We start from the raw sequence: 24,529 nt of genomic DNA, 5'->3' as shown, positions 1-24,529 counted from the left end.
CCGGGGGTGGAGGAAGAGCACCAGAGGAAGGTCCCAGCGTGGGGGGTGTAGACTCACGTGGGCACCGGTGTCTGTGAAGAGGAAAACTCAGCTCGTGCCGTTTACCCAGGGCGAAGTGAGGCAAGTGCAGATGGAGGGAAGTGGGGTGTGGTCCACACGGTGCACACTTCCCACGCCGCAGAGGCCCTTAAACGCACGGCCCCAGTGAGGGCTCCAGCAGGTGGCCACGGCGAGCCTGCAGCTGACGCTGGCACTTGCCAGGCACGGTGCCCGAAGCTCCACACCACACGCTCCTCTCATTCCCACGTCAGAGCCCACAAAGGACGCAGCAGGAAGCGGCAGACCTAGACTGCGAATCCAACCGGATCCCAGGTCCCTCTCTGCCTGCCGCCAATATGTGGAGAGGGACTCGATCCCTCTCGTGAGCTGCTTTCCAGCATAGTTCTAATAAGGTCTAGAAGAAAACCCCGCTCTTTGTCCTTTAAGGTTCTGAGGAACTTGCTCTTTGAATATTACCAACCGCAGATCCAATCACTGCCCCTCCTAGAATGATAAATGGTTCCAAAGAAGCCCCAGCAGTCCACGAACACCACTGGACCTTCCAAACACCGACGCCTCTCCAAGCCCAATGGCAAGAGTCGGCTGCAAGACCTCCGGCCTCCTGGGGCCAGGCACCGAGCATCGGAGCCACAGGAGCGGGGCGGCCTCGGGAACCTGGGGGAGCCCCTCACCACTCTCCCCTGGGCCCCGTGACTCACCTGGGATGTGCTTGGCCCACCCGATGATGACCACGAGCTCCCGGTCCGCCAGGTCACAGAGCGTGGTCAGGGCCTTGATGTCCCCCTCAGGCATACCAGGTGGGGGCATGGCGTACAGCTTGTCCGGCTCAGCCACCAGTAGGTATGAGACAATCTTGGTCACTGCAATGACAAAAGGGGGCAAGGTGAACCCTGGGGAAAGGGAAAGGGCAGGTGGAGCCCCGATGGCGAGAAGGGGGATCAGGCAGAGCCTCGGGAAGGTCATGCGTGGCTGGGGTCTCTCTGCCCCTGCTGACCCACAAAGCCACTGGAGGCAGGGACTCGGTGGCTGAGAAACAGCTTTCCACGGAGTTCTGAATTCTCCCGGAGGACCCTGCAGCGTAGCTGTGGGGCTGGTAAGCAGGGCAGGTCCCGGTGCTGGGACCCGAGGCTGCTTGGGACGCGGCCTCATTCCCAGCTCGCTCTGGGCGCCCCCCGTCGGGAGGCCTTCCGAGTGGAGCCAGGCAACGGCGTCCCCTCCCCGAGACCAGCACTGCTCCATGCCCATGTCCCATTCCCACGGGACCCCAGAAGTGCCAGGGGAGCGCACTGGAAGGGGGGTGGGCGGCTGGTACGCACATGGCTTTTTAGCGGGTGGAGAAATCTGTAGGCTCAGGTACGGGCTGCTCTCCGAGTCCAGCCGTCGCTTGTACTTCTGGCGGCCTCCGCGCACTCGGTCAAGGCGCACACCTGTTGGGGAAGAAAGGGAGTTGGTGGCCGGGGCTGCTGGATATCACCAGGGGTGCCGGCACTGACTCTGGAATTTCAACACCGGCTCAGCTCTTCAGGCCCAGATGGCCTGCCTCAGACCAGAGAGCTGGACAATCCGAAAACAGCCAAGAGTCAGGGCCCAACCCCGCGGCCCAGGCCTGGTTCTGCCTCCTCCTGGAATCCTCCCAAGCAACCACCAGCCCGGGTCTCTATGAAGCCCTTACCCAGTGCTGGGGAAGAACAAGTCATGGAGTGACCTCTCTGAATCCAGGGAGAGCGGAGCTCCCGGCCAAGAGGGGACAGGCACTTCAAAAGGGCCAACAGGATCTTCAGACTTTTCACTGAATAATCACCTGATGGGCACTCATTATAATTGTCAGCTTCTGGATCCTGCCCTGTGACATTCTGAGACGGGGCTCTAGAGCCCGTTTACAGAGTCCCCCCGATGGGGAGGCAGGACACCCTGGCCAGCCACAGAAGAACTAGTGCCTAGAAATACGGTGCAAAGCTGTCATGGCCACTCCACAAGGACATCCGTCTCCAGGAACGAGGGCCACCCCTGCCCGTCACTGCCAGTGAGTCCACACAGCTTTCCAGAAGCCAGCCCCAGCCCAGCTCTGCTGTCCAGACAGACACAGTGGAACCACTGGCACCCCTCACAGACTGAGGCACAGGGCTGGGGCAGGTACCCCGCCTGCGGGCACGCAAGCTCGCTAACCAATGTGGAACTCATCACGTTAGCTCAAGGCATGAACTACCACTGAGAGAACCAGAAGGCAGGACAGAGCAGTGGGATACGCAGAGCCAGCAGGAGCCCCGAGCCTGGCGCCTGGGCCCTGGCTCAGCCGGCAGTCCACTCCTGCCCTCTGGCCTCGGCTCTCGAAGGCCAGCCTGGTGCAAGACGCCTTCTCAGATTCCTTGACTTGAGCTACTGCAAATGTCTCTTTTCCTGACTGTGAAATGGGCCTTGGCGAAGACACGTAAAAACCAGACTCAGACCAGAGTCCTCAGAGGAAGGAAGGGCGGTCGCTGGCTCTGAAGGTCGCTGGCTCTGAGGGGAGAAGCCAAGGCCGACTTCTGCTCTTTCCTACAGAAGTCAGGAGTGTCCCTCCCAGAGCCTCAGTCAGTTTGCCTTCAGGGCCTGTCCTTCCCTTTCCCCACACACTCAGATCCCTCAGATCTGTCCTCTCCACACCTCTGCCTTGGCATCTGCATCTCCAGGGAGGCAGCAAGCCAGCCTGCTCACGAAGCCTTCCTCCCGGAAGAGGAGGAAGAAACGGAAGGAATGCTGATCCAGATCCCATTCTAGCTGTTTCTTTGACAGTCACTACATTTAAGTCCCTGGGACAAGAGGAAGCTTCCCGATGCAAACAGTGACTGTGCAAGGGGCAGGGTCAATGCCTTCAAATGCAGAAAAGGACCTCTGTGCAGCAGAGTGGGTGGGACGCCATGCCCCTCGGTTTCCTGCCCACATCCCCACATCCTCCTGGAAGCAATGTCAGTGCTGGAGCACACCCGGCCTGCAGGCCACCTGAAGGAACTGCCTCTTTGGGGCCAGGTGCCACTCAGCACTTTCATCAGCAACATCCTTTTCACCCCAAGACCTGTGCTTACATCTGGTGCCTCACAGAGCTGCACTGAACATGTTTTTGGGGGGTGCACTCAGCATCCTACCCCTGACCTGTATTTAAAGGTAACTTCCCTGTGGGGGTCATCTTGGTAGGGGCTGTGCCCTATCCACTCCTGAACATAGACACAGGCAGGTGGACCATCAGAAAGACGGAGGAGGGTGAGGCAGCAGCCCAGGCTGACCACCCTAGTTACTGCTCTTCCTGCTCCTGGGACCTCCAGACTCCTCTCTGGTTTCTAGGTGTGGTCCTTGAGCCTCCTGCGAGGCCTCCGGTAAACCTCTCTTCTGTTTAGAGGCTCAGAAGTGCTTGTAACTGACCACATCATCAGCTGCTTCCTCCAGGAGCAGACTCTGAGACAAAGATGTGTGCGGAGCAGTTCTGGAAAAGGAAGGACCCGGACAAGAGTGTCTGCCTCAGGAGGCGCCTGCTCTGGGCAGTAGGGGCTCAAGTCCTAGAGACTCTGGGAGTCACGCCTTGGGGGTCCACCAGTCACCAGCGACCGCAGCTTTGACACTTCCTACCTGGCTCTCTGGTCCAGGCTGAGTTGGCTGGTAGCCAAAGAAAGCCCTGGGGCAGTGGCGGGGTGCCAGACAGCACTCAGAGCAGAGCGAGCTGAGCCGGTGTGGCGGGGACAGTCTCTGCTGCCTTTCTTCTCAAAGTCGGGTAGCAGCACCATCACCCGGGGCTGGGGAGAGGTGCCACCATCTCAGGCGGCTGCAGTCAGCATCTCCACAAGGCCCCTCTCCCCGACAGGGTCTGAAGAGGGCTGCTCCAGGGCATCCCAGCAGCAGAGGCAGCTGCGGACTCAACTGTCACCAGCACCCGGGACCCGAGGGGACAGCCCAATCCCTCCCGGCACAGGCCCAGCTCTGCATGCCGTAGGACTGAGGCTCACCTTCAACCCCTCGCCCCTGCAAGCCCCTTCCGTGAGGGCAGAGGAAGCAGACGCAGGAACACAGGAAGGAGGTTCCTCCCTGGAGGCCTCTGGGGCGGCGTCCCCCGGGTAGAAGAGTTTCTGCCTCCATCCTGGGACACATCTCAAGGAAGACCCCTGCCTCTGACCCCAAGACAAAATGCAGCTCCCCCCACAACTAAGCTCTGCTTCCCCCTTGAGATGTGGACAAGACCAAGAGAGAAAATCCAAACGCCATGAAGGTTGGCAAGGAACCCCACTTACTGGCACCTGCTGTGTGCCCGGGTCTGACGTGGGCCCTCATTTCTGAGCCCAGGATGAACTCTGCCTCCACCTTTCTGATATCAGCAAGTCGAGTAAGATCTGCCCACCCCCAGCCTGCCCCCAGCCCAGGCCACTGTCAGCCAGAGAGGACTGTTCAAGGAGACACGGAAAGACGCACCCATCCCTTAGCAAGGAAAGGAGATGAGCAGCTGCCAACTCTGCCGGTCCATCTTTCTGGAATGTTCTTTAATACAGGGCCTGGCCCTTTAGTGGGTGCTGAGTATGGGAATGGACACACCTCCTTCCTCCCCAACCCATGCCAGGCTGGTGCTTCTTCACGAGCACACTGGGTTTCCCCTAAGGACACCCCGGAGGCCAGCAGCAGCTCAGGACCTGCTCCAGGGTCCATCATGCCACACATGTCCGTCCTATGCACAGTGGGTACTGGAGAAACGGGAACTGTTCCTGTTCTCATGTCATCCTCATTATGAGTCTTCCCCAGCCTTTGTGAACAACTGTCTGGCAAATCACATTAATAATGACAGTCACATAATTCATGAGGAACTTTCTGGATGCATTGCCCTCTGAGACCCACACACTACACGCAGGTTCTATTATCCTTATTTTACAAATAAGACACACTGGGGTGTTGAGAGAATCAGTCATTTGCCCAACAAAAGAGCCACTACCCAAGTTCCTCACCATATACCAAGGTGTGACTTTCCAGGGCAAAGCAAAGGTAAACTCTCCTCTAAAATTTTCTCCTCCAGATCTTTACAGCTGAATGGTCAATGGTTCCAATCAATTATCAGTTTGTTTTGTTAAAAAAAAAAAGGGGGGGAAGGGGGAGTCTGCTGGGTTTAATCACAAGCCGACGTCCGGTGTGCTTCCCGGCTGCGTTTCTGAATCTGAGCCCATGCACAAGCCCATCATGGCTGCAGCCCAGGGGATCCGTGATCAAGGTCAGGCCCATCTGCATCCCTGATGGCTGCGCTGTGGCCTCCGTATCATGTAATACCAACTCTGCTCAGAGCGTCTGGCTGAGTGACTTGGTGGTAAATTCCAATGCATGTGGCGTCCACCTGGGACTCCACGGGCCACTGAGGCTAGTTTTCCTTTGTTCCCTTCAGCTCTTCAGGTCGGGGGGCTCTGAGAGGACGGGGCCCAGGCCAGCTGGCTCCCCGACCCCAGCCCACACTCAGGGTTTGCTGGTGATAGTTTAATGACAGAGGCCTGTGCTTCCCAAGTCTGGGCCTAAGGGGTGGTGGGTCACCACCAGAGCGAAGTGGCCTTGTCCCTCTTGCCCACTCTGCTCCTGAAGGCAGGTCACATCTGGGCCCACCCTGAAGGCCCTGTCCAAGCGCTGCCTCAGCAGGGCGGCCCCGGCCTTTGTTGGCTTCCCTTTGCTCGTTCCCATGCCAGCAGTGACAACAGAGACAGAGCGGCCACCGCTCCACCAGGCAAGCTATGCCATCCCCTGGGTGGACGATGGGACCGCCTGGCCAGGACTTGGACCCATCTCTACAGCCCAAACCCAGCACCCAGCTCAAGGTGGGCCACCGAGTGCCTGAAGATGTGCCCCATTAAAAGGAAGCCCTCCAGACTTGGAGACTAAAGCCTGCGGGGCCTGTCCTGTCCCCGCTTCCCTCTGACCTGCAGCCTCCACCAACCCGTCCTCCAGGCAGCCCACTCCCCGTGAGCATTTCCCCGTGTCTGAGCTGAATTCTTCCTCCCTCCACCACATCTGAGAAGACACCCCCTGTCACAGGGCAGTCCTTTATGAATTTCCATTCCTGGCCCCCTCCTTCCATGGCTAAGCCCCCTTACTCTCTGTGCGGATGGTCCTCAGGCCAGTGACCTCCCTGTTTTTCTGTGCGCCTGTCTTGACTGATAACGGCCTGCTCTGAACTGCGAGCTCAGCTCTTCAAGAGCAGGGTTAGCGGAAAGAGGTCCCCGTCCCTCTGCCCACTGCCTAAACAAATGTGGGTCGACTGTGTCTGTGTGCTTTTACGTTTTACCAAGTAAGCTGCTCATAGTTTTAATAAGCAGGCAGTACCTGCTCAGGATAATGGTAGACTAGGCCCTCGTGTGGATTGCTACAAGATTTTGTATCAGGGCTCCTTCAGCAGTGGATCACCAAACGCCAATGGTTGGGGCCCAGACATTACTAGTTGTCCACTCATCCCCATTCCATTCTCTCTCTTCCATGTCAACAGAACCCGGATTTCACCATGGAGGCGACATGTCCTAGTCAGTCCCAACAATTCTGTTTCCCACTCTCCCAGCTTCCCTGGTAGCCGGGCTGGGCATATGGCCTGTTTCCAGTCAGTGGGATGGAAGGGAGAGTTCACAGTGGTGAATGGTTTTGCTTTTCAGAAAAACTGGGACAAACATGATTGGTGCAACTGGTTTGCCTTTCTGTTCCACTTGTAAAGTGAAGCCTGGAGTTGTGGCAACCACCTTGCAACCATGAGACACAAAATCTAAGGACAACAAAGAACATCAGAGAAGAGGTTTGAGCCCTTGACTCAACAGCTGAGAAGCCTATGTAATTCCAGACTTCTTGTTAGGAAAAGAAATCTACCTCATTTATAGATGTTTAAGCCACTAGCCACCAGGAGGTTCCTAACTAGCAACAGAAGGCAGTTTTCACTGACTGATACAAGGGGCAATTACTTTCTAAATTAGGATGCATGCAACTTCCAAACACCAATTGGAAAAAAAAAAAGAGTCTCGAACTTGAAATGAGAGTTGCCTTATTGTTTGTGTCGTTATATTAGCAAAATATCTAAAAAGCAGACTCAGGAAGTACAATTAAAATACTAATTAACTTACAATTACTGTCGGGGATTAAAGATCATATCATCTTACTAATGCTTTCTGAATATAAAAAAGCATTCATAATGCTAATGTGTAGAGCTTTGCAGATCTCCAAATACGGTAATAAATACATATCCTATGTTTTTAATCACTACAGAACACTGTTTAATCCATTAATTTGTGCAGGTCAAAAAGTTAATATTTCTAAAGTGTTTCATGAATACAAAACTGGTGGGCAGTCACTGCGCAGATGCAGGCTTTGGGCTGAGCCGGGATCGACAAAGTGAGTCCCTCACTTTGCCCCATGTGATGAAGCCCCTAAGTCTCAGAGGCATGAGTCCAACGGAAGCATCTGGCTCTAATCCCTGCGCCAGTCCTGGCTGCCTGAGTGACCTGGAGTAGGTTTCTTCACCTCTCTGAGCTTCTATTTCTTCACCTGCGAAACAGGTAGTGACAGTGCCTGTCTCATAGGGACAATAACTCAGGTAATCCCCAAAGAGCTGATGCATGTAAGCACCTAAACTACCACAGATGGCAAATAATGTGTCCAATATATGTGAGCTGATATCACTATGACTAATATTACCACTAATAACACTTCCTCTTTGAAGGCTTTCTGTTTTGACTATACCTAGTTGCACACTGTAAAACAGCTTTGCAAGACGTTACCACTGGGGGAAACCGGGTGAAGGCTACGTGAAATCTCTCTGTATCATTTCTTCTCAAGTCAAGGGAGTCTGCGATGATCTCAAAATAAAAAGTTTAATTAAAAACTTTTTAAAAACACCAGCAAATGCCGGTGTGATGGCACACAGGCCAGTAATGCCAGCAGTGCAGGAGGCTGAGGCAGGAGGATCGAAAGTTCAAGGCCAGTCTCAGCAACTTAGCAAGGCCCTATGCAATTTAGCAAGACCCTGTCTCAAAATTTAAAATAAAAAGGGCTAAGGATGTGGCTCAGTGGTAAAGCAGCCCTGGGTTAAATCCCCAGTACAAAAAAAAAAAAAAAAAGAAGAAGAAGAAAAGAAAAAATTTGTATAAAAGCCAAGTGGTGGGCTGGGATACGTAGCTCAGTGGTAGAGGGCTTGCATTAGCCCTGGGTTGAATCCCCAGCACTGTCAAAAATAAAAGAAAATAAGTCAATGGCATAGATATTAGTGGAACGCAGTTCGGTGGATCCTCAAAAAGCTAAACAGAATTAACATCTGAGCCAGCAGCTCCCCTCCCAGGTAGGAACTCAAAAGCATTGAAAGCAGGACTGGAACAGAGGTCTGGTGCCGGCGTTCACTCGGCATTATTCACAAAAGCCCGAAGGCGGAAACGACCGGTGGCCATCAAGTCGATGGATGAACAGTGGTATATATTTACGCATAAATAAAAGAATACTATTCAGCCATCAAAAGGAATAAAGTTCTGGTGTTTGCTAGAACTCGGATGACCTTAAAAACATTAAGTGAAATCAGCCAGACATAAGATGACCACTCCCGGAAAATACCACTTAGATGAAGTGTCTGGAGGGCCCGAGTCAGAGACAGGAGGAGCCTGCAGACTGCAGGGACAGGGAGAGGCCCGGGGAGCAGTGAGTAATGGTGCACAGTCCCCAGGAGGGGTGGTGGGAACGTTTCAGGAGCAGACGGTGATGAGGCTGTACACCCTGGGGACACCCTGGGCACCACTGGGCTCCACACCCGCAATGGTGCTTCTGTGGCAGTTTTTGCGTGGCGGGGGCCGGGGGGCAGCACCGGGGATTGGACCCCGGGCTGCTCTATTTTTGAGACAGGGTTTTGCTAAGTTGCCCCGGCAGGTATCAAACTTGTGATCCTCTTGCTTCAACTTCCAGATGAGCTGGGATCGCAGGTGCGTGGCACACCACACCTGGCTACATGGCAAGTTTTGTGTGATCTCCATTTTGCCACGATTTTAAAGACAACGTAATAAACCACAAAGCCCATCAAACTATACACATTAAATAGGTGAACTGTAGTTCGACAAAGCTGTGAACATTTTTGAAAATACTTCACCTTTCTCAGGTAGAAGTGAACCACATAAAAAGGATGAAACAGGTAGCAGAGTGCTTGGTATACAGCAGGCACTCAACAGTCCCTTCTTGCCTCTGGTCTGCCTGTTGAAGGCAGTAGAGTCTCTGTGAATGACTCCTCATGGGAAGAAGGCCCCATTCCCACGTATACCTACAGCTGCGGTGGGTCAGATGCCACAACAGACACCCTCACGCAACCCAAGCTCAGAGAGGTTAAATACTCTCCCAGGGGAACACAGCCTGACCCAGGGGCTCTGTTGAATACGCCAACAGAGTCAAGTGGCCAGAGGACAGAGTCGAACCTGCTCTAACCCCACAGCCGCCTCACCAGGCTGGTGCCCCGGGCACCTTGAGAGGTCTGGACTGAGGACCTGGGCCTTCTGGAAGCTCCCACTCCTTAGGAGGAGGGGAGCTGGCTCCCCAGACTCTCAAGGCCGTGCCCCAGCTGCTGGCCTCCCCAGCCCAGGGCAGGCTCTTGAGAGCATCCAGGGCCAGCAGCTCCTGTGGAATCGGATGCCCCCGGGCTGACTTGATAAGATCAGGCTGCTGACTTTTTTCTTAATGGAGGTAAAATAATTCCCACTGTCCTCACCCCTCTCCTTTCTTGGTGTCTTCCCTCCCTCGCTGGATGCGATCCCAGTCTTTCAGAAGTAAAAATAGCTGAATGTGCAGGGGCAGCAGCAGCAAAGGCCAGTTTAAGTTTCTTTCTTTTACACCCAGGTGCTAAAAATAACTGAGCAAATCTCCCCCGCACCTGGCCCCGCACCTGCCTGGGGCCTGTCCCAGCGCTGCCCTCCTGTCCAGTGTCCCTCCCCACAGGGAAGGTTTCCGCAGAGCAGGGAGAGGAAAGGTCCCTGAGCCGCATCCTTCTTCTTGAGCTACTGTGGGGCTGGGGGTGGGCAGGATCCCTGCAGACCTTGCAAAACATTCATGGTCAAAACCTTTCTCTTCCCCTTATCCAGAAACCAGCTGCCGCCGCTGAACTCCACAGCCTCAGGTCATCAACCCGAGCAGCGCTTTTGTTGATGGGGCTGGTTCACACCCATCTCTCAGCTGAGCTGCGTGACAATGCTGAGGAAGGGGAATCCGTGTTCTGTATTTCCCAGGAGAAAACGGAGGGCTAGCAAGGTCAGGTGACTTGCCCAGGGTCACCCAGCCTGGAACGCAGAGGGAGGAAGTGAACCTTGATCTACAGATGTCCAAGTCCGACCTCCTTAGTCCCGAGCCTGCAGTTGCCCAGGCTCCACCGTCACCAGAACACCCTGGAAAGCCTGGGCACAGCGCAGCCCTGAGGACTCACCCTCGGAGGTTCTGAGCCAACAGGTCTGGGAAGGAGTCCAGCAACGGTGGTTCTTCAAAACGCCTCTAGAGATTCTGATTGTGCGCCAGGTCTGGGTTTTAATTCAACGCTTTTCTCTGCCCGGTGCTTCCGGAGGGGACTTCGGGGGTGACTCTTACACTGGTGGCACTTCTCATGGCTGACTCCCCAAAAGCCGCGCAGGAGAGCCTGGCGGGTAGCACACACACCTAGCGCCTAACGTTCCGGGGCTCCTGCAACCGCTCTGTGGGCTCGGGCACTGCGGTGGGTTGGAGGGAGCCCGGCATTCTGCCCGCCAGGGAAGCGCCGGCCCCACTCTGCTCTCTCCTCTGACCTACCCGACCTCAAGGGTGTCTCAACAAGCTGCCCTATCGCTGCGTGCCCACTGCAAGATGCATCCGAAACTGCATACCCAGCAGGAGCCCAGCCGCCCCTCGTTTCCCTTTGAGGAGGAGCCGCGGGCTTTGCTACTGGCCCTGCTGCCCTGGGAGCCACGCAGAGGCTGGGAATGGGACGTTCCACCCAGCCCTGTCATTTACCAGCTGCAGTCCTGGGAAAACCACGTAGGCTCAGCTTAGCCAGATCAAGCACGGCTAGGCTAGTACCTGTCCCCTGTGCCACTACCTTCCATGTCCGAGGCTGTGATGGACACCGTCAATCAATCTTGGTACCGTTGCCTGCTGATCCCAGGTCCTGCCCAGAAGCCCTTCAATCCTGCACTACAGGTAGCCCACCCACCCTAGGGCCCACAGTGAAGGCAACTGGCCTTCCCGCAGCCTGAATTAAGAAAGACTATGTTAGGAGTTGCCAGAGTAAATAAGAGCCAAACAAACAAGCCCGAAGATAACATCAGGCGGGAAAGTCTAATGAGGAAACGGAGAAGCCAGTCCTGGAAGGAGAGGGAGGTCTCTCTGAGAAGATGACATTCATGTTGAGGCTGGAAGAACAAGGAGACAGCCTTCGGGAAAGCCTTCCTAGCAGAGGGATTAGTAGGAAAGTTCTAAGGCAGGAAAGAGTTTGTCAGGCATGGGGATTAAAAGTCAGTCACGTTCAGCTTTCAGCGGCTTGGGAGGCTCAGGAAGGAGGATCCCGAGTTCAAAGCCAGCCTCAGCAACTTAGTAAGGCCCTAAGCAACTCAGGAAGAAAAAAAGTGGGGTGTGGCTGGGGATGGCTAGGTCGTTGAGTGCCCCTGAGTTCAATCCCCAGTTCAAATGGAAAAAAAGAAAAAGAAAAAGCAAGCCACACAGAGTAGGCAGGAGTCAGGGGCAGGAGGGGTGGAGACTGAGAAGACATGAAGGCCCAGGGGAGCTGGACCATGCAGGGTCTTTGAGGTCAGGGTAAGGGATCTGGATTTTATTCGAAGTGCAATGGGAACCACTGGGTGATGTGAAATGAAATGGCTGCTCTGGGGATTAGACGAAATAGGACCAAGAGGGACATCGCAAGTCCAGAAAGGAAACTGTCCTGTGGTCCAAGAGAAAGCCAGCACTTGCCTGGACCAGGGCGTGACTGGAGATGAAGGAAGGCAGGAGACTCTGAAATACACTGTGGGCGCCGACCCAGAGGAGTCAAGGATGACTCAGAGGCTTCATGTGAACACAGGAACAGAGCTGCCACTCCTGGGGTAGGGGAGCCGGGAGGGCGGAAGGTAGGGGTAGCAGCCCAGAGTCCCTCTCTAGAACGTTCAATCACGATGTCCCTGGGGGGCCCAGAGGAGATGCCAGGAGCGCCGTTAGATCCGGAATCCTACGATAACCAGCGTAGCAGTGTGGCTGGGGCCTGACTGAGACCCTGTGTATCTAGCATCTGATCACTAGAGAGGCCTCAGTCCAAGACCCGAATACTTCCAAAATGTAAAGAGCAGCAAGAGGCAGAGTTTGCAAAGTCTAAAACTCATGGTTAGCACGGTAAGGAGAAAACGAGGCAAGTGTGGTCCCAGAAGCCACAAGCAAAGCGGAACAGGAGCTGCTGAGAATGTAGCTCAGGCCGAGGAAGCGGAAGACAGAGGAGCACCAGGCTTGGTGACTCAGAGGCTGCAGTACCAGGGGTGGGTCAGGAGTGAGGCCTGATTAGAGTGGACCGAGGCATGACCAGTCATCAAAGTCAAGATCAACTCCAGAGGATGGAGACCTAAGTTTGGGAGGCAGAATAGGAAAACATGCTTACAAGAGCAGCTCAGGAAGAGGCTTTTTAAATGACAGAAAAGGAAAACCACAAAGGAAAAATTTGATAAGCTCAGTTTATTAGAATTACTAACTTCTAGCCCAGCACAGAGGTGCATACCTGGAATCCTGGCCACACTGGAGGCTGAGGTAGGAGAATCACACATTTGAGGCCAGCTTCAGCAGCTTGGCAAAATCCTGTCTCAAGAAATAAAAATGGCTGGGGATATAGCTCAGCAGTAGAGTGCTTGACTAGTATGTTCAATGCCCTGGGTTCAATCCACAGGTCCACCAAAAGGAAAGAATTTCTATAACAAGTAGGAAAAAAGATGTAGAAAAGTAGGGGAAGGTTTCAGACAAGAACCTCATCACAGGAAAGGGGTCTCAAGTGGCTAATAACACATGAAATATTCTTATCTCATAAATGAGAAAAATGAATAAAGTGATCAGAAGATACCATTTGCCCTACACTAGCAAAGATCAAATGGACTGGTGAGACCACCGAACAACCAGAACATCTGACTGCAGGTGGTAAAAGCATAGATCAGCACAACCACCCCAGGAGCAGTCTGGGATCATCCCATTCAGCTGAAGATGCACGTTCCTGGTGCTTCTGCTCCCGGCCCCTAAGTCCCTACTGCAAGCAATCAGGAAGCACTCAGGACAGTACTTCTAACAGCAAAAATCCAGAGGCCCTGGTGGCGTTTGCCAGTCAATGGATGGAAACAGAGAAAATCATGCTAAGTGAAATAAGCCAGATTCAGAAAAATCAAGAGTTGGGGCTGGGGATACAGCCCAGGTGGCAGAGTGCTTGCCTTGCATGCACAAGGCCCTGGGTTCAATCCCCAGCACCACAAAAAAAAAAGAAAGAAAGAAAATCAAGGGTTGAACGTGTTTTCTCATATGTGGAAGTTGGAGCAAAATAAGGAAAAGAAAGCAGTTGGGGAAGGGATTGGATGACATGAAGATTAGAGAAGATCAGGGTCTTGAGAAGGAGAAGGAGAGGGAGGGAGGAAGGGAAAAGGAAAGAAATATGGAATGTATCTCACAGAATCATGTTATGTACACATAGAAAGGTACCAAAGGGGATTTCTCCCTTTATGTACAGGTAGAAAGTACCAATCAAAAATCAATAAAGGAGTGAAAGGAAAATCAGTAGAGGAGGGAGAGAAGGGGAAGGGGGAGATGTATGGGGTATTGAAATCAAAATCCTGGTATGTATGATTTTATCAAAAGGAACCCTATGTATAATTATAATGCTCTCAGAAAAAAAAAAGAAGAAGAAGCCCAAATGCCCATCAACAGTAGAAAGTAAGTAAGCTCTCCTAAACCCATATGATGCCTGGGAGGTAGCTAAAGATGGTCTGTGGGCCAATCGTGGCCCTCTGCCTCGTTCACAGAAACAGTGCTGCGCATCCATTGAACGGCTGAGCAGAGTACTGAGGACAGAGACGTTAAGGCCTGCAAAGCCGGAAGTATTTACTGACTTCTGCTGAACGGAGAAGAAAATGAGTAGACTACAGCAACATGCCACAAGAAGTTTTCATCTCTGCAGGACAGACTAAAATAATCAAGATGCAGAAGAATATGCAGGATAAGTTCATTTAAAACTAAAAAACAATATTGTTAGAGATACAGAGAGATGATAGAACTGGAAGGAAAAGGAAAAATAACATGAAATCCAAGACAGTGGTTACTGCTGAGGGTGAAGAAAAGGGAATGACTACAGAAAAGGGCCCAAGGGGGACCCCCCAAAAAGTAAGGGTGAGATATATATATATTTATATATACAGATATATATATAATTAATATATAATTAATTTTTATATATACACAAACATATATACATAATTTCCACTATTAGGAATTTAACTCAGCTAGGGTTCACTTAACTATATCTCTAGCCCCTTTTATTTTGTTTTGAGGCAGGGTCTTGCTAAAAGTTGCAGAGGCTGAACGTGGCCATTCTCCTGCCTCAGCCTCCCAATTTACTTGGGATTATGCGTCTGTCTTGACATAATTTTTGACACACAAAAATGCTTGTCCTCCAAAGTATGTTATTCCCTTCTTCCATACGAAGTTTTAGCGGGACACACGGTATCCCAGCTGAAGACTACAATTCCCAGACTTCTTTGTGGATCGGTAAAGGTCATGTGACCAGGTTCCATCAATGGGCTGTGGATGGAAGGACTCTGTGCTCGTCAAATGACTGGACATAGGCTTTTACTCCCAGTCATGAGATGGAAAAAAAAAAAAAGAAAAATGGGATTCACAGGTGAAAGACACAGACTGAGGATGGCAGAGTGCCAGCCAGTCCTGGATCACCTGTGACCTTTGAACTATTACATTCAAAATCAAAGACAACTAAATTTCTACTCTGCTTAATGCTTCTGGATTGTTTTAGAGGTAAAAAAAAGTTCTCTTTGTTACAGAAGCTTAGCCTAACCCTACCTGATATCATACACTATATTTTTCTAAGTCTACTCAAATTCTTACTTTTTATAAAATAGTTAATTTTTTTTGTTTCTTTTTTTTTAAGTGGCAGAGATTTTTTTTTCCCCCAGTGCTACTGCATGCTGGGTAACTGCTTTTCCACTGAACTACAACCCTAGCCCTTTTTAAACTTCAAGAGGGAACTCTTGCTAAGGTGCTGAGACTGGCCTTGAATTTGAGATCCTCCTGCCTCAGCCTCTCCAATAGCTGGGATCACAGATGTGTAACACCACATCCAGTGGGGGTAGGGGAATGGCTTTTGAGAGGAGCAGAAAAATTCCTCCTCCAACAGGAACGGAGGCAGAATCATGGACCCACCAACAGTAGTTTTGTGGAATCAGTGGTAGGAGGGGTAAGAAACTTGACTTTCTATTTTCTGAAGAAAATATGAAGCAAGATCAAAGGGTGCAGAGAGGCGATGGGAGATCCAAAACTTGCTTCTGTATCACAGAAGAAAATCAATTTTAGGGAGGGCTGGGGAAAGGGAAGTCTCATCAAAGGGTGACATATGGCAGTGTATTTTTGTTAATGTTCTCCCCACACAAAGAATAATAAGTTGGTGAGATGATGGATACGTTCATTACCCTCTATAACGTATACCCAGATCAAAACATCACAATGACCCCATAAATATACACAATTATTTGTCAATTAAAAATAAAATATGAAAATCAATGCTATAACATGAAGAATATTGATCTCAAATCAATGACCAAAATCAGACCTCATGGTGCCACCCTAAGACTTCGGTGAGGACGGGAACAAGATGAAAATAGCCACTATTATTAACCCCATTCTGTGGAGGAGCGCAGAGTCCTACAGAGGTTTAAGCAACTTGCCCAAGAAGCTGGCAAATGGTGAAGCTGGGATCCTACCAGGTCCGAAGGACCATGAGCCTGTTATCCAACGTCAAATGCCCCAAGTTACAGTAATAAGGATTCAACGCAGAATCAGCCCTCTGACTTCTCCGGCCAGGGGTCACTGTGCCTGCGTGGCCCAGCGCTTCAGGGCACATGAGAAGATCCGGTGATCCAGAGAGGAGGTGATGTGCTTCAGATGGAAAGTAGTTTGGGGGGATACAAACATACACTAGAGTTCTCCAGCTGTTGTTCAATACTATTCTGAAGTTCCGGAGAGTTGGTTTGTTTCAAAACACTAATGTATTTTGGAAAAGAAAAAGAATTTTTAAAGACAAGTCATCTCTCATTCCCTTTCTTCATTCAAGGGCCAGAAAAGTGGTATTTCTGGCAAGGGCTAGAGGCAGAATGCTCTATAAATACAAAGCCATTAAATCCCATGCAGCAGGAACCTGATCAGGGCCTCCTTTTAATTTCCTGACATGAGCTGGCCACTAACCCAATTACCCAGAATCCCTGGAGGAGCCCTCCGCCTTCCCAACAAGCACAAAGAGAGAGAGTGGGAGCAGATTGCATGGATGTCAGCCCAACTCTCCCTGAAATCAAATATCTTTTAGAAAACACTTGGGGAACGGCAGGCAGGGGCTGGGCGGGGGAGGAAATGGAGCAGCCCAGGAGGTTGGTGGCGAGGGAGATGAAGTCAGGAGAGGAGAAGGTGAAGTTCACAGGGACAAGCTGATGACTGAGCGTGCTGAAATCCCAGTGCGGAGGGCTTGGGGAGCCCCTGTGAAACATAGAAAACGGTTCTGTTTTCCAGGGCTCTTCTGGGTGGGAGGCTGAGTCCCTCCATGCCCTAGCCAGACCGGAACGAGCTCACCTGTCAGTGGACCCTCCCATCCCGGTTCTAGAACCAGGGGGCCAACCCAGGATAACACCACCCTCTAAGATTCCCCACCAGCAAATCCAGGATGAAAAATCAGGGCAGCTGGACACCAGTTTCCTTCACTGGACACACGGGGCCGGCTGCTGGAAAGTCGAGCGAGAACGAGGCTCCCTTGGACCAAACACTATCTGAATGTTTCTGGGGAGCTGACCAGTCAAAGCAGTGGGTTTTGCCAAGGAGCTGTCCCATCGGATTCTAAGCTTCCCTAGGGGATGGACAGCAGGTATCAACATCCCTGTTGTACAGGTGAAGAAACAGAGGCACATGGGTTGAGAATACCATTACACAGCGAGAATGCCTGAGACCGGCAGAAAGGACGCAGGCTTCGGGTTCAGAGTTTGTGTTCAGGTTCTACATAAAAAGAGAGAAAAATAAAAAGGCCTGGGGTGTAGCTCAGTGGTAGAGTGCCCCTGAGTTCAATTCCAAATACTTCAAAAAAAAAAAAAAGGAAGAAAAGAAAAGAGAGAAAAATACTTTTTACCCTGAAAACACAGATTTCTATACACCAGGTTTGCTTAAAGAAAGAACTATGGATGTCACTTGTGTTCCACAGCCTGCTCTGCTGTGGTGTCCCAAGGCTGTGCAGAGGGAAGGCAAAAGCCACACAGGACGCAGATTGGTCCTCACACGCTGAGTCATCTGACAGGCTTAGACCCCTACGAGGGAGGAAGCCACACATGACCACTTCCAGGTAATAGCTGGGGCCCCTAAATCATGACTGAGGAGAGCGAACGTCGGAAGAGACACCTCCAGTGCTGGGTGAGGAGGGAAGAGGTCCGGATGTGTGGGTGAGAGGGACAGGCGTCTGCTGGCCCTCACACTCGGCTTTGCTGTAAGCCCGAGGGACCCCGACACCCCCAAACAGGAGCAGTCCTGGGGAAAGGTCAAGTGTGCCTTTCAGAGTCAAGTCGGAGGCTGAGGGCAGACAGAGGGAGGCGGGAACCCCGGCTGGTTCCCCGGGCTGGGCCAGGAGGAACTCCTCCAAACAAAAGCAGAAGCCCCCATGCTGCCAAGGCCTCTACCTGGCAGGGACCCAGGTTCCCGAAAGCGGCCCGCTCCTCCTCAGGGGACCAGTCCCCGCGGAGCCTCAGATCCCAGGATCTCTCCAGGGCTCCGCGGGGACACGCTCAGCCAGGCTCTGCCTGCTCCACCGCAGCAGCCTTTGTGTCTTTTGGACTTGGAACTGCCAGCACTGGGGGAGGGCAGTGTTCTGGGACTGTCCCTTCCTCCTGCAGGCAGGGCTCCTTAGCAGGGCTCTTCGGGCTCAGCACATCGGCCAGGGGAGACTCCGCTGCCCCCCTGGGTGGAGGCCATCAGGGTTCTTTATTTAGGGGGAAGCAGTCAACATGGGGCTTAGCCTGCATCCTCCCAGGACCCCCCACGCCCTCGTCGTGGGACTCAGGACATCCATCCCATTTCTCTTCCAAGTGCCTGTCCAGGTGTCTCAGTGCTGCTGGCCACCAGTTGAGCTCAGCCACCCCATCCTGCCAGCAGCGAATCCTTCCCGTCATCTCCCCTTTCCGGGTACCTAGAACGTGTCCCCCCTCTCTTCCCAGCACTGGACGGCCCCTAACGACGGTTGAGCCAACTCTGCAGCAGTCCAGGGATTTCTAGTGGGCAGCTGCTTTCCCTGACCTTTGCCACAGGGGAGGGGCAGGCAGACAGCACAGAGGAAGGAGGCCTGGGGCCCAGCTCCCTTCCTGCTAGCATGTGACAGAAGGTGGGAAAGCCATCTCACCCCAATCCCCGCAGGGCCCCATTTTATCACCCTTAAAATTCAGAGAGTCAGGTGCCAAGGTGCACACCTGTAATCCCAGCTACTCAGGAAATAGAGGCAGGAGGATAGCAAGTTTGAGACCAGTCTGAGCAACTTAGCAAGACCCTGTCTCAAAGTAAAAAGTGAAAAGGGCCAGGGACGGAGCTCAGTGGCAGAGCAATTGCCTAAGGTACACGGAGGCCCTGGGGTCAATCTCCAGGACCAAAAAGGAAAAAACATCCAGAGCTGTGTTGATAACAAGACAGCTTCCCTCTGCGCTGGGTTCCTCCGGTGCTGTAAGCAAGCAGAGGCTGCACGCTCCGGCCGGGACAAGCTGGGACATATGGCCCCCAGCCTGATCCCATTTCCTTACTCCCAGCTTACAGAGCAAGACGGCAGCTCCATCTCTTGAACTTAAGAGGGAGGAGTCTCTCCAAGGCTTGAACCCTCAGGGTCCCACAGAGGGGACATCAAGGGAGCTGTGCTAAGGCATGCCTCTGTGGGACCGTGGGCCCTGCCTCATCTCTTGGGAACATCAGGAGGCTCTGAGGAGCTTGGTCCCAACCTATACCCCTGGTAAGACCAAATTGTACAGGGTCAAAATGAACCAACGTATGGTCTTTTGACAGGTCTAACAGCCCAGTTTTAACCTAGAAAGAAAGCTGTTTCCGATGCAGAGTCCCAACAAACTAGCTGCCTGTATCTGAGAGTGGAGTGGCCCTCTCCATCACAAAGGGATGAATGAAGGGACAAATGAGCAAGCCTGCATTTTAAAGGCCAGTGTGCTGTGCAGACCCAATGGGGTAATTGAGGATGGACTTCAAAAGCTCCTGCTTTACAGGTACAGATGCCGGGGTGAGCCTAGGTGAAGTGGGGGGACCTGGAACAGAAACAGAAGTTGGGGGAGCTCCCAATTTCTACAACACATGAAGGTCCAAGTTTCCTTACTAAAGAGGCATCTTAAATTCAGGCCCTCTTCTCCAGAAGGCACTGGGAGAAGAGATGGGAGGAGCACCCCAAGCCTGAGAGACTGTGCTGGCTCCCTAGCACTGATCCCCGCCTGCGTCCCAGAGGTCCCTTCTCTATTTGCCAGCCCCTCCTGATCCTCCACACACACACCGCTCTTCCTGCCTTCTAGAAGGATCCCAAGGCCCATAAATTCTGTAAGAACATCCACTGGCTCCCCTTGGAAGCTGAGAAGGGGATGAACACACAGACACAACACTCCACGTCCCCAGCTGGTTCCAGCTTTACCACACTGAGCCGATCCATAGGGAAATGAGGAGAGGGGCCCTAGAGCAGCTGTCCACATGAGCCATGCCATCTTATTTTCTAGGAGCCACAATTAAGGAAAACAGAAGTGGCTGGCACAGTGGCACACGCCTGTGATCCCAGCACCCAGGAGGCTGAGGCAGGAGGATGGTAAGTCCGAGGCCAGACTGGGCAACTTAGCAAGACCCTAGCTCAAAATAAAATAATAAAGGGCTGGGGTGTACCTCTGGTGGAGTGCTTTCCCAGTATGTGTGTGTGAGGCCCTGGGCTCAATCCCCAGCACCCCACCTCCCCACAGACAGGAGGAGGAGGAAGAGGAGGGGGGGAACACATGATGTTAATTTCAGAAATGTCTTATTTAACCCAATGAATCAAAATACTATCATTTCTGCATGCAATCGATTTTTTTAAATAACCACTACCACATTTTACACTGTTTTTTATCATCCTAAGTCTCTGAAAACCATGTGCAGAACACTCTTTGGATCACCTAGTTAGTGCTCAGGAGCCATGCGTGGTTCACGGCTGCCATACTAGGAGGCACAGCTCCGCAGGAGAAAGAGGTAACAGGGAGGGGAGGCGAGGTAGGAGAGGGGCGCGGGGGCAGGGGGCGCATCCGCCCGGTGAGAGCCATGTCTGGTCCTTGCTGGAAGGCGAGGCCCCTCCTCCCCAGGGAAGGTGTGATCGTTGCCCCTCTGGAACTCCTGGCCCCTGTCCTTTCCACCCGCAAGCCCTAGAGGGCGCTGGGGTCATCAGCCTCTCAAGCCTGCCAGGGTGGAGAGCGGACCTGCCCAGAGGGCCAAGACAACTGTCCAGGGCCCCGGTGGGGTCAGACGTCCCAGAAGGATCCTTAAAGGAGAGCTTTGTGGACAGTGGGCTGGAGTCTGGCTTGCAGGGTGTGGGGCGACACAGCACCCAGGGCGGGTCTCACGCCCGGAGGCAGGACAGCCTGGTAGGACCCACGCGCACCTGTGCTGCCCAGGAAGGCCCAGGTGCTCAGGCATCTCAGACCCGAGACGCCCTGCTGATCAGAGCTGGTGGGCGGCCCCAGGCCCTGGGAGGACCCTTGGTGCAGAGGCCTCTTACCTTCCTTCAGCATCCCCACTTTGAGGCATTTCATGAAGCGGCAGGCCTGGCAGGACTTGCGCCTCCGTTTCGTGATCTCGCACTCATTGGTGGCCGGGCAGCTGTACTCGATGTTGCCTGCAACCAGACACAGAGAGGGTCGCCAGGTGCCTGCCGCGCAGGACCCCGCCTGCTGGCGGAGGGCTGGGCACTCACTGGCCAGAGCTACAGCTCGCCCCCACCCGGGTCCCACAGGCAGCGCTCCTCAAGCAGGGGCTCTGAGAGGCCCGTCAGAACACTGCAGATTCTTCCAAGCCGGAGTCCAGGCCCTGGATCAGGCAGCCACTTGGAAAGTCACTCTCCAGATTGTGGCCACCCATCATTCGTGGGTCCAGGGTATCTTACCCCAGGAAGAGAATGGCCCCTGTGCTGCCCAAGACATCAGCACTGTCCCCACAGGCAGCGCCTCCCACCTCTGGCCAGGGCCCCGGCTCTGCGAAAAGTGCTGGACACTCTGAGCTCCCAGGTGTCAGGGTCTGGATTCTGCCTCCCGCTGGGCAGATCCAGGTCACCAGCCCGGCTGGCCTGAAGGAAATCGTCCTCTGACAGGAATGGTGTGCCAGGTCCTAACGGAAGGATCAAGCAAGACTTTTCGTGGACAGGTGCTCTGAACAATGATGAAGCACTGGTCACCATGAGGTGACCACTGAATAAGCACGTTCATTGTAGCAGACGGACTCCTTGATTAAATTTTCCAGGTTGCAGGGAACCTTACCCATGGCTACCATGACCCTGACCCCACGTTCCCAGGAAGCGGAGTCCCTTACGCAGGTTAAGGGCTTACAGAGAGTCACAGCAGCACTTGGATCTGCCCCACCACCCAGCTGGCAAAAAGAGCGCCGGAGGACTCACCCGCCAGCCCAGTCTCAGGGCGACCTCAGAAGAAGGCACGAATACTCTCTGCGTTTTACAGATGAGAAGCCCGAGTTTTACAAACCCAGGGCGGTGCGACCACACAGCCTCCGAACGCCCTGTTTCTTTTCAGCCTCTTCCAGGGAGGGCTTCAGCCTAGTCCGGAGAGGCCATGGCTGCCTTTCTCCAGCCGGGCAGTGTCCACCCTGCCTACCGTATCTGACGACACAAGTTTGACAAATATGCACTGTGTTCCTGTGACATGCTGGGTGTTGGAGGGAAAGGCCACGGGGGTGCCAGCTCTCTCCTCCCGGCGCCCCCAGACAGCACAACCGGGGGTCAGGGAGGAGCCAGAGGCCTGCCTGTCCTCTGAGGCCGACCACTTGGTAATAAAAGCTGGGACTGACGCGTGGTCCTGTCAACTCCTTCCATCCTCACACTCTCAAGTTGTCGCTCAGTGCCCCACGTCACAGACCAAGAAGCTGTGACTCAGGGAGCTGAGGAAACTCAGCCACCAGCCCCAAGGACAGGTCTCCGCTGCTAGCCAGGTGGTCCGGTGGCCAGGAGGCGGAGGGCGTCCTCGGCATCACCGTGCCGCAGCCTCCCCGGATGGGATACAGACACCACTCGCCGGGTGTGGTGGCGCAGGTCGGTAACCCCAGGGACTTGGGAGGAGGACCAGGAATTCGAGCTCAGCCTGGACAACTTCGTGAGAACTTACCCTACAGTAAAAAGATAGAAAGGACTGGGGACGTGGCTCATGGCAGGGGAGAAACCACTTGCTACTGGGTTTCTGGAGCAAGCACGAGCCACGTGCCACAGCTGACCAAGTGCTTCTCAGTGGCCACTCTGCCGGCCCCGGTTGCAGCGGGCCTGGTTGTAGGGTGCGCTCAGCGCAGGGTGGGGAATAGTATTGCCCACTTCTACTGATGGGGAAACGGACTTCCCCAGCGCACCTCAGAGCTCCCCAGGAAAAAGCCGTTCTCCCTCTCTCCCTCTCCAGTCCAGCAGGATCCACTTTCTCCCTGTCCATCTCCTGCAGGGAGGTGGCTAGAGGTCATCCCCTCTGTTGCAGGGTGAGAAGGGGAAGGGGTGACGATTTGTGCCCCTGCTTGCGAGGCTTCTTGGGAAGTGATTTCAATGCACACATAAGCATGGTAAAGCGGAAAATGCAGAAAGGAGGAAATGCACACCAAGTCTTGATCTTGGCTTAGAAGGCTCTGAAGAATTGGAGCCCTGTCCCCACCTCCTGTCTCTCTCCCTCTTGGCCTCCATTGGAGGCTTCTTGTAGTGGATTTTCTCCACTCCTATCTCTGAATAATTATCAGTCACTCTGCATAATTATCAGTTCCTGGAACTCTGGTCTCCTAGGCTTCCAGGCTTTGGCTCCTATAGCCAAGAACTAGCCCACTGATCTCCTGCCCCCAGACCTGGCCACCTCTCCAGGTCCCATTAGGGAGGTACTGCCTCTCTCACCGACTGCCCAGAGATGTCCCCACTGCCTGTGTTTAAACTGTCTCCTCCGCGCAGACCAGTTCCTCTCTGCCGTCAGTACCCAGTCCACCGCAGATGTCCAACACTGGCTGAGCGCTAACGTGGGCCCAGCTGCAGGGCCGCTGCGTATGTAGAGTCCCTCCCTCTCTCAACAACCCGGGGGCTGACCCTATTCTTCTCTACCTCACAGATGAGGAGGGTGAGGACGGCAGGCTGAGAGAGTGCTGGACTGGGAACCCAGGTGGTTGCCACTAGAGCTGCTGCAGATGGTGGAGCAGTGAACTCCTAGAAATGGTGACTGCGCTGTCTTGGGACACACCTGCACACTGTGACTCTTCCCACGCCCTGCACCCAAACTGCACAGAGGCCTGCCATCCCTGGAGGAAGAGGGACCACAGCTGGTGCTCAGATCAGGGGTCAAAAATATGTGCTGCCCTCCCACAATACAAGGACCGAATGCCAACATCAAGTCTCCGGCAGTGTTCCCGACCCTTTAGGGACGTGTGTGTAGGAGACAGTTCTAATTTTACTTATTTATTTTTGTTCCTTTCAATTTGTTTTATGGCCCAAGCGGCTGGCTGCCAGCAAAACCAGGCTGGTGGCCCTGCCTTGTAATTTCTCTAAGTGCCTCCTCGATAAAGCAATGAGATTAATCCATCAGAATTCCTGTGGCCTCGAGGAGAGAGTAGGAGAGCTCAGGAACAGGAAGGGAACACTGGTGGCACACATGCAGTCACACACACAACCAGGGTGTGGCAAGTTTGGAGGTGGCTCTCAGAGGACAGAGACACAGCCCATGGCTAGCACAACTTCAGCATTCTTAACTGGGAGTCTGCTCAGAACAGACATGTGCAGACTCAACTTCAGGCAAGTCACCTAACTTCTCTGAGCCTCAGTTTCCTCATCCATAAGTGGGTACCATTCCCATCTAATAAATTTGCATAGATTCAGGAAGCATGTCAAGGGCTTCGTGGAATGCATAGCCAGGCAGGCAAGCAACCAAGATTACTCTGTTACAGTTTTTGGGGGGAGGGGGTAGGAATTGAACTCAGGGGCCCTCTACCACTGAGCCACATCCCCGCCCTA

At 53.3% G+C, this 24,529-nt stretch overlaps 1 protein-coding gene across 2 annotated transcripts in view; it reads right to left on the bottom strand.

Annotated features, from left to right (window-relative positions):
• Esrrb (estrogen related receptor beta) overlaps positions 1 to 24,529 on the bottom strand; it is a 161,612-nt gene that overhangs the window by 16,029 nt on the left and 121,054 nt on the right. For both annotated transcript variants that reach the window (XM_047540216.1, XM_047540215.1), the window contains exons 3-5: positions 21,059 to 21,175; positions 1,377 to 1,487; positions 759 to 920 (exon numbers count right to left, since the gene is read on the bottom strand). In XM_047540216.1, the coding sequence (XP_047396172.1) occupies positions 759 to 920; positions 1,377 to 1,487; positions 21,059 to 21,175 (390 nt within the window). The remainder of the gene's footprint in view (positions 1 to 758; positions 921 to 1,376; positions 1,488 to 21,058; positions 21,176 to 24,529) is intronic.

Source organism: Sciurus carolinensis, chromosome 2 (assembly GCF_902686445.1).
Source record: "Sciurus carolinensis chromosome 2, mSciCar1.2, whole genome shotgun sequence".
Taxonomy (NCBI): Eukaryota; Metazoa; Chordata; class Mammalia; order Rodentia; family Sciuridae; genus Sciurus; species Sciurus carolinensis.
Note: the sequence above shows the minus strand (reverse complement) of the source record. Positions and strands in the feature narration are given on the sequence as shown.